Here is an 8971-nt window from a genome sequence, read left to right on the forward strand (position 1 = left end):
CGCAACCCTCAGTGTCGCCCCCGTACCGGACCGGGACCGGCAACGGGATTGCAACCCTCGGTGCCGCTCCCGCGCCTTGCTCAGCCAGTGAGCGGGAACCGGTCTGTATGTGGGATCCGAACCCTCGGCGGGAGCGCCGCCACACTTCCCAAGCGGTGCACTATAGCAGTGCGCCACCGGGCCGGCCCCAATATAGGTTATTTTCTTTAACACTCACATTAACACCATAAGATAACTGTGTTGTCCTCATTTCACATATGGGGAAATTGAGATTCAGAGGAGTTAAGTTTCCCAAGAACATAGCAGATAAAGGACAGAGCTGGGATTCATTACAACTTCAAAGCCCGAGCACTTTGGAGGAAGAGATATCATCTTTGCCCTGGGGGTCAGTATCTGATCTGATGAGAATGTAAGAGCCAGGACCAAAACAAGACAAGAACAAGAGATGAGAAGTGATAATAACCAATACTTCCTGGATGCTTTGCTAGGTCTCAAGCTTTGCTGCACCCTCTTACATTGAGTCTTCAAAACACTAAAATGAAAGCTGCCTGAGGACAGAGACTTTGTCCCTCTGGTTCTCCACTCTATCCTCAGCCCCAAAAATTGTACCTGCCTTGAGATAGATACTCAATAAATACTTGATGAATAAAGCAGCTACGCTGTGAGTAGGTACTTATAGCCTCCTTTTACAGATGAGTATACAGATTCAGGGCTGTTGGATAACTTGTGCTACCAAGGTAGAGCCAGGATCCAGACCCAGGCACTCTGGCTCCAGAGCTTGCATTCCTAAGTACTGGGTGCTCATGCCACGTGTGCACATGCTAAGGGGACATAGAATGTGACATGTGCCTCCTGTGGGGAAGGAACTAGCCAACAGATAGCTGAGTTTCTCCTCTCAGGCACTTAACCCTCCCTTTCTTCTCAGTGTTTTTCTCGGACAGATCGATTACTCAGACACAAACGGATGTGCCAAGGGTGCCAGTCCAAGACTTCCGACGGGCAGTTTTCTCTATAGGCGCAAGGGGCCCTGGGTGGTGGGAGTGATCAGAAGAATCTACCGAAGAGCGCACTCCCTCTGGTCTGATGGTCCCACCACCACCCCGTCTGAACCTGTCCCCCTCCTGGAGGAGTGGACCCAGGAGACCAGAAGAGTGCATCAGGGGACAGTGGCCCCAGAGCCTTAGCTCTGTAAATAATCTGAGACAATGAGTATCTCGGGCAAGTTCCTACAGCATTCCTGGGTAGGGAAGCTAGTCCCTGGACCCATGGCTGAGGTCATAGGTGGGGACTCAAGGTACAGGACCAAGACTGAAGTGTGGCTCCCACAACCTTGGACTCCAGCTGGCAGCTGAAATGGAAAAGATTGGGGAAAGGGATTTGTTTGTTCTGTTCTTGTTTTTGTTTTTGTTTATCCAAAAGCAATTTCAGCAGGTAAACTGGATATAGGTAATTTGGAGGCATAGAGTCCTGGTCCAAAGCAAGGACTATGGCTGGTCCAGCCCTCTCCTAAAATTTAGAGTTTTTAGTTGCAATAGATATTCAGTGTTCTACAGCCCTGCACCTCACCTCCTATTTGAGGGAAAGTAGGATCAGGGATGGCAGTTGAACTTACTTTCGTCTCCTTATACACTAGGGACAAAAGGAAAAATAGTGGGAGGAGCAGACAAGGGCTGGATCCAAGAAGAGTGGACAATACCTCTTTCTTCCTCAGTGGAAGAGCAAGAGTTGTACCCACGGGTGTAGTAATGGCCCATGCCACAGTGTACCTGATGGGGTCAGCTCAAGTGCCTTTTGAGGAAACTTGAGAGTGGCCCATAAAGCCCTTTCCTTCTCTCTTTGGGCAGTTGGTCTTGGAGATAGTTTTTGGCTACCTCACTGTCATTGACTCCTTAAAGCCAGACAGAGGTGTTGAGCAGGGAGTCATGGATGTCAGAGTTGGGGTTCTCTCTCCTTGTGGCCTCTTAGGAACAACCCAAGACTAATCCAAAGTTGGCTAACACCTATTCGGGAAGCAAAGGAATTTGGAGTCCCCTGGCATGACAGTTGAGCAGTAGGAACTGTTCTTCCTGCCCAAGTCCTATCACTGTATTCAGGTAGAGGAGATAGGGGTCTGGCCTTTGGTCCCAATGAACAAGATCTTGGCTTCCTTCTTGATGGCCATCCCTACCCAACAAAGAATGGAGGGGGGAGAGATGCTGCAGAGAAGGGACTGAAGAAGAAACCTAATGTAGGTTCTATTCTTAACCATATTCTTTACTCCTCTCTGCTCCAACAGCATCACCCTGTCTACCCCCCAAAAAGTGATCAGAGGAGGTGTGCGTGCGTGTGTGTGTGTGTGTAAGTGTAATATGTGAGTGCCCATGTGAAACAGCATATTATTGAGCCAAACCCTTCTCTGGCCCTCAACTTAGTGGGGATGAGCGTAAAACAACCTCCTCCTTCCCAAACCTAAAGGGTGCTTGAGTCCCAGCAGGAGCTGAGAAACTCAATTTTGGGAATAGGAGGACTTTGTTTTGGCAGAGTTTTTTTTCTTTTAGACTGATTCAACAGGCTAGTGGTTAGGGTGTTTCTAACCCAAGCCAGGACTTGTGAAATGAATTCCTAAGGTGAAATAAAAACCTTCTTTCTTCAGCTAAAGAAAGGATCCTTATGGGGGGTTGTGGGGTTTGATTAACCCCCACTGTGGCCTGCCCTGACCTGTGGCGGGTGGGGAAGCTGTCTTAGGCATAATCACGGAGACTTGGTGAACATGGGCACCAAGCTGTTAGTGGGGATCTGAGATGGCAACCTCCAGGAAGTGTGATTTCATTTCTCAGAAAATGTAGGGAATAGGCGGCAGTGGCAGCAAACTCCTAGCAGTAACCTGTTCCAGAGGGGAAAAGGGGGAGTATGGGTCCTCCATACCTCTGAGGTATGAGTATTTCAGGGAAAAGAAAGGAGACATGGCACCCTTTCCATTTTCCCTGACAGCATTTGAGATCCCTTGCAGGAGACGCTGAGGAATGTCTACCACCAGGTACTCTTCTAGCTTTATGCTGACACTCCCACTTGGTGTGGTCCAGAACCTCAACCTCAGTCCTTGGATTGCCTTGTGGTCCCTGCAAGCAGGGGCATCTTTCTGCATGTGAGCCAGACCCTTCCTGTTAGAGGGCTCTGCTGAGGCTGGAATTTTTTCATCATTCACCTCTGGGAAGGAGGATACATTTAGAAAACTTTCCTCGCAAAAGTGCTTTTGAAAATGGGAGGCATCTCTCCCTGCTTCTTGCAGCTAATCTGTTTGAGATGGGGGTGTGTGTGGAGAGAATTACATGAGTGACCTATGTGCCTATGCGCACAAGTGTATGTACTAGGTTAGCATGTGCCCTGGCCCCTCCCAGACCTCTGCTTCCTGCCTGCCGGGGCAAGGAGGGGGAAGGGGGGAACACTTCTGTATGTATGAATGGCCATACCAGAACCACCCCTGCCAAGGACTGGTTGTGGGGGAAACTCAGGAGCACATGATTAGTTCAGTTCTGGGGCAATGGATGTGTGAGGAGAGAGGAGCAAAAGGGTGAAAGGAGTGACTTAGCACCCAGAGCGCCCAGGAGCCCCACTTATACCCCAGGGAAGCCACAGACTAAGACCGCTCCAAAGGCTTCTGGGCCCACTGCTCCACCCATCCTTTGCTGGGGTGGGGCCTAGCACTGGAAAGATGCCTCAGGTGTGTTTGAAGTAGGAGAAATGGAGATAGGGCAGGCTCTCAGACACCAGGATGTGGAATTGGGGGACCTGGGAAAGAGTAGTGCCAGTTCCTTGGTGGGCTGCTGCACCAGGCCCTACCAGCCCTGCCCTTCCCAGCACCTCATTTCTTTTCCGTCCACCCCCAGCAGCCTCTTGTCATCACTTAGCTACTGATTGTGCCCCATGGCTTGACATTGGAGGGTTAAATGAGTGGAGTCCCACTACAATATTTAACCCTGTCTCCAGATGCTCTTTGCCTTTACTCTGGCCCTGGGGCTTTTATCTTCAACAATCCCCCTCCTGCCCCTCCTCTCCACCCCCTTTTTTTTTTTTTAAATATACTTATTTTGCTATTGGGGAGGGGAATATCAAATGAACAAGATCACTTTTAAATGGTAGTTTTTATAAGATGTTATAAACTTGTATCTTTTTACCATTAAAGTGCAGTGTATGTTCCTTCGTGATATATTTAGGATATTTAAATAAAAAGAATATGGGGCTTTTCTACATACTATCTCTTTGGGAAGAATATCCTTTGGGGAAGCTTTTTCACTGGAGGCCAGAGTGGTTTTAGTGGTTTTCCATTTTTCCCCTTAATATGACCACCCCACAACTTCCAGCACCCTATAAACCACCATTTTAAAACTCCCTGTATTAGTCCGTTTTGTGTTGCTATAATAGAAATACCTGAGACTGGGTAATTTATAAAGAACAGGTTTATTTGGCTTACGATTCTGGGACAGCTGCATCTGGCATGGGCCTCAGGCTGCTTCTACTCATGGCAGAAAGTGGCAGGCAGCCAGCGGGTATGAGCAGATCACATGGCAAGAGGGGGGGAGAGAGAGCATGCGCACGCGCCAGGGTCTTTGTAAACAACCAGCTCTCTTGCAGGAACTAACAGAGCGAGAACTCTCATTAATCCCCCAGGGAGAGCATTAATCCATTCACGAGGGATCCGCCCCCATGGCTCAATCAGTTTCCAGCACTGCCACATTCAGGATCAAACTTTTACATGAGTTTTGGTGGGGACAACACATCCAAACTCTACCACTTCCCTTCTCCATAGAGGAGCAACAACTAGACATAAAAGCAGGACATCAGTTCTGAATGAGAGAAAAAGCATGCCCAGAAGGACACAAGGGGGTTAGGTTCCAGCAGATGCAGTGTTTCTCAAAGTGTAGCCTCCTGCGTAAGTGGCACCTGAGAAGTCACCAACCTGCTCCAGACCTGCTTCCCAGACAGCACATCAGGAGTCTCTTGCCTCTCCCTGCCCTCAGGTGGCCAGAGGAGGAATGGACATGAGCTTTCCTGAGACCCAGGCCAACAGCCTGCTTTAGCCTTGGTGGGGTGAAGCAAAGTGACAGCTGTGGTCTGAGGTAAGACTCTTTATTGTATATTTGTAAGACTCCTTGTGAGGTAAGGAAGCAAGGTGGCAGCAGTAGGAAGCAGCCCTCTTGGGTGTCACTCTGAAAATGAATAGGGTGGTAACCACTCCTCAGCAGTGGATTAATCCCCTGCCAGTCTGCTGCCTAATAGACAACCCACCCCCACCCAGTTCCCACTGCCCTCTCAGAAAGAAGAGCTTTGGGATAAGTGTCCCTCCCCTGCTTCACAGAGGAGGACCTTCTGCCTCTTGAAAGTGGGGATTGATGGTTGTGGTGATGGCGCTTTTGTAGAGAGGGTTGCTGTCCTGGGGGAAGAGGTTGCAAATTATAAGGAAAAATTCCAGGATTCCTCCTCCCCTTTATTTAGTCCTAAGAGGTCAGCTTAGAACTGAGCATGATCCTAGGAGCTGATTGGGGGTGGGGGTGGGGGGGCACAAGGTTGGAGGAGACCCAGCCAGGGACAGCAAACAAGGAAAACCCAGCCCAGTGAAGTAGGAGAGTGTCTCTTCACCTGCTTCCAGTTGAGTTGCTGCTGCTCCTTCTCAAAGCGACTGTATTCCCGCCGGTCATATATTTCCACTGAGAGCCGATAAGCCAGGACCAACCCCAGTCCTACTGCCACGATGCCCCCTATGCAGCCCAGCACAATGGCCTGTGTGTGGTCTGCTCCCTCTATGAGGGAGGAACAGAACACCCTCTTCAGGAGACTGGGGCATAGGGACAGAGCAACAGTTGCCTGCAGTTTGTCCAGCCCCATCCAGCTTCCCCAACCCTATCACTGAAAGCAAAGGGAATCCAGCAGGGTCTAAAGTTATCCTCAGTGCCTAGGGCCTTAGTCTTGTCCACTTGGCCCATCACTTCTGCTTCAACCCCCAGCCTGGTTTCCCATTACCTTCACCTCCCCATCCTCAGAATTCTGATGCCCTGCCCATCAAACTTCCAGGGCTCCCATTGGGCATGTCAGTGGCATCCCTGCCCACTTACTTTCTGGGGGTCTCACTCTCAGCATGACCCTGCCTCCAGCCTCATTCTCCACCAGGAAGAAGAACAGCTGGTTGTCCAGAGTCCTCTCTTTGCACCAGCCATCATCCAAGATAGGGGCCAAAGCCAAGGTCACATTGGCATGGGCACAAGCCGTGCTGCAATTGGTGGCCAGGGGACCAGTCCCAAAGGCCCCACATTCTGCACAGTCCCTGTCCAGTGGATGCCAATAAGTTACCAGCTGGGCAGTTGTCACCCATTGGCCTTCACCCATACCACATGCAGGAAGGAAGCAAGCAGACAGGAGTGGCTCAGCAAGCCCCACTGTACCCTTGCTCCCCAAGACCTGAAGTCTCACCTGTGTCTCTCACATGGTGTCTTGCAGCCTGGGCACTGGTCACACAGAGCACCATAGTAGCCGTCCAAGCATTGGCAGCGGTTGCATTTGCAGTGTCCGTGCCCACTGCAAAGCCCTCCCTCAGGACTGACACAGCTGTCCGTGTCCCCACTGCATTCGCATGCTCTGCCCGTGCGGTTGGCGTGACAGTGACACACTCCACATTGGCAGCGGCCAAAGCCTAGAGCAGAGCCATGCACAGGGTGATAATCATACTCCACACACACACAGTTGGCTGTTACAGTCCCCTGTGTTCAGTCCCTCTCGGGTGTGCAAGACACATCCCTCTAACCTCTGTGACCCCACCCTTCTCTCAGAGGCTCCAGGTACCTCCACAAAGGATGCCCTTGTGTCGCTCGCAGCTAGCATCATCGCATTCGCACAGGCGCCCGGAGCTGTGGCCACTGCAGCTGCAGCGTCCGCACTGGCACCGTCCCTTCCCACTGCACAGGGGCCCTGTCGCATTGGGGGCCCGGCACCCAGATTCCAGATCCAGAGAGGACAGCTCAGCCTGAGAGCACTCACAGAGCCTACCCAGGCGGCCAGGGGCACAGCTGGAAGGGGAAGGCAGAGGAGAGAGAAGTGGATCAGAAAGTTTGACCATCCCAGACCAGTCCCTCCTGGACCTTCTAAGCCCAAGTTCTTGAAAGAGCTGGAGGGAGACACATGGCTGAAGGGATGCCAGAGTACACTGGAGCACTAGGGGCAGAAAAGCAAAAGGACTTCTGGTCAAGGGGAGGGCCTGGGCATATCTGGGAGGTTTCAGGGGATAAAATTCAGGCTGGAGTCTTGGGGTCTCTAGAAGACTCCAGTGGAAAGGTGGGAAGCAGAGGAAAAGGAATACAGGATTGGTTATTTGTGGGGAGCCAGATGGGTGAAGGGAAGAAGAGGCCCTCACCTGCATATACCACATTGTAGGTTCCCCTGGCCATCACTGCAGTGGGGAGCCTGGGGCTGGGTGTCACTGCAGTTACAATCACACAGTGTGTGCAGCTCTACAATCAGCTCCTCTGAGAAGCCAAGGGCCCGGAGCCGCAGGAGATGGGGCTCGAGGAGACAATCGGTAGCTTGGAGAGTAACCCAGAAATTCACCTGAGGACAGGGTGGGCAGGAATCAAACCTAGAGTATACACACACATCCCAAAAACCTGTGATTATCCAGAACTTACCCCTCAGTAAATTAAAGGATAACACCCATTCCCTAGAAACACACTGGTGGAAGTCCCTCATAAAACCCCTCAGAAAGGACGGATGGAAGACCACCCATGCTTTTGCATTGTTCTCTGCACCTGCCTCATCTTTTCCTGCCTGCTTCAATTTCCCACTCCCAACCCCCACTTCCTTCCTTTTGCCTATCCTAGCTGGTTCTCACCGTCTGGTTGACTCGGACATGGTTGCACTGTCCTCGGTCCCCAGCCTCACCCTCCTTCTTCTTAGGACCCCCACACTGGGATTCGTAAGAGATGCGGACCCCATGAGGGAGTTTAGAGTGTTCGAGGGTCACGGTGGATGACAGACTCTGTGAAAAGAGAGGGAGTAAGTAACCTCGTGAATGCAGGACCCCAACCCCACCTTATGCCCTCTCCAGTTCTCAGTTCCACCAGAACCCTGCCTTCTGCTGCCCCTGACTCTTTCCATTCTGCCCAGTCAGGAGGCATTTCTGGAGGAAGGACCTGTGAGAACCTTGAGTGGAGTGCAAGGGTTCCAGAGACCTCTAATACAGCATTTCAATACGGCTGCCAGTGAGGGCTGCTGTGGATCAAGGAATGGCCAGGCGCTGAAGGTGTGCAGTGACCATGTTTGTCAAGCCCCAAATCAGGACACATAAGCTGTGTGGCCTAAAGGGCAGATTCATTGAACTGTTTGTCTTAGGAAATTTGATACTGTCTCAAATTTTCTTGCCATGGGTTTGGGACATGGTTCCTGTCATCAAGAAGCCTACTATAGTCTAGTTGCAGAGATAAGACCTAAACCCAAGAAACACTTAAAAATGTTTATGGTTCCTTATACCTGAAAAATTTTATGGTTCTTGTGAAGAATATCTCTGAATTGTTTATAAACTTAGTTGGATCTCACATTCTCTATGTACAGACTGACTGGGGATAAATGCCAGCCTTTCCATTTGTTTTTTGTATGAACTTGGGCAAGTCACTTAGCCTCCTTGTGTCTGTTTCCTCATCTGTAAAATAGGAATGATGATAGTTATGAAGCAGAGATTTTGGTGGGCCTAAATGAAGTAGGAAACAGTGCATGCACCTAGGATGGTACTTGGCATGAAATAAAAGCTCAATGAATATAACTTTCCGGGCCGGCCCGTGGCTCACTCGGTAGAGTGCGGTGCTGATAACACCAAGGCCGTGGGTTCGGATGGCCGGTTTGCTCACTGGCTGAGCGTGGTGCTGACAACACCAAGCCAAGGGTTGAGATCCCCTTACCGGTCATCTTTTAAAAAAAAAAAAAATATATATATATATATATATATATATAT

General features: G+C 50.5%; 2 protein-coding genes across 9 annotated transcripts in view; one reads left to right on the forward strand and one right to left on the reverse strand.

Annotated features, from left to right (window-relative positions):
• Nucleotides 1-8971, forward strand: part of ZNF740 (zinc finger protein 740) — a 24599-nt gene that overhangs the window by 6503 nt on the left and 9125 nt on the right. For 3 of the 8 annotated variants that reach the window (XM_008574835.1, XM_008574836.1, XM_008574834.1), the window contains one exon: nucleotides 8135-8782. The exons of 1 other annotated variant lie outside the window; for it this stretch is intronic. In XM_008574835.1, coding sequence (XP_008573057.1) covers nucleotides 8135-8311 — 177 coding nt within the window. In that variant the 3' untranslated portion in view covers nucleotides 8312-8782. Of the gene's footprint in view, nucleotides 1-488; nucleotides 654-925; nucleotides 4049-4997; nucleotides 5097-8134; nucleotides 8783-8971 lie in introns of those variants that run through there. 4 more of the 8 variants (XM_008574839.1, XM_008574837.1, XM_008574841.1 and 1 more) reach the window with 4 other exon arrangements.
• ITGB7 (integrin, beta 7) overlaps nucleotides 5086-8971 on the reverse strand; it is a 15023-nt gene continuing 11137 nt past the window's right edge. The window contains exons 10-16 of the mRNA XM_008574833.1: nucleotides 7856-8002; nucleotides 7382-7575; nucleotides 6814-7037; nucleotides 6445-6664; nucleotides 6090-6298; nucleotides 5617-5777; nucleotides 5086-5410 (exon numbers count right to left, since the gene is read on the reverse strand). Of these exons, the coding sequence (XP_008573055.1) occupies nucleotides 5330-5410; nucleotides 5617-5777; nucleotides 6090-6298; nucleotides 6445-6664; nucleotides 6814-7037; nucleotides 7382-7575; nucleotides 7856-8002 (1236 nt within the window). The 3' untranslated portion in view covers nucleotides 5086-5329. The remainder of the gene's footprint in view (nucleotides 5411-5616; nucleotides 5778-6089; nucleotides 6299-6444; nucleotides 6665-6813; nucleotides 7038-7381; nucleotides 7576-7855; nucleotides 8003-8971) is intronic.

The sequence above is a fragment of the Galeopterus variegatus genome, unplaced genomic scaffold (genome assembly GCF_000696425.1).
Source record: "Galeopterus variegatus unplaced genomic scaffold, G_variegatus-3.0.2 Scaffold1111, whole genome shotgun sequence".
Lineage (NCBI taxonomy): Eukaryota > Metazoa > Chordata > Mammalia > Dermoptera > Cynocephalidae > Galeopterus > Galeopterus variegatus.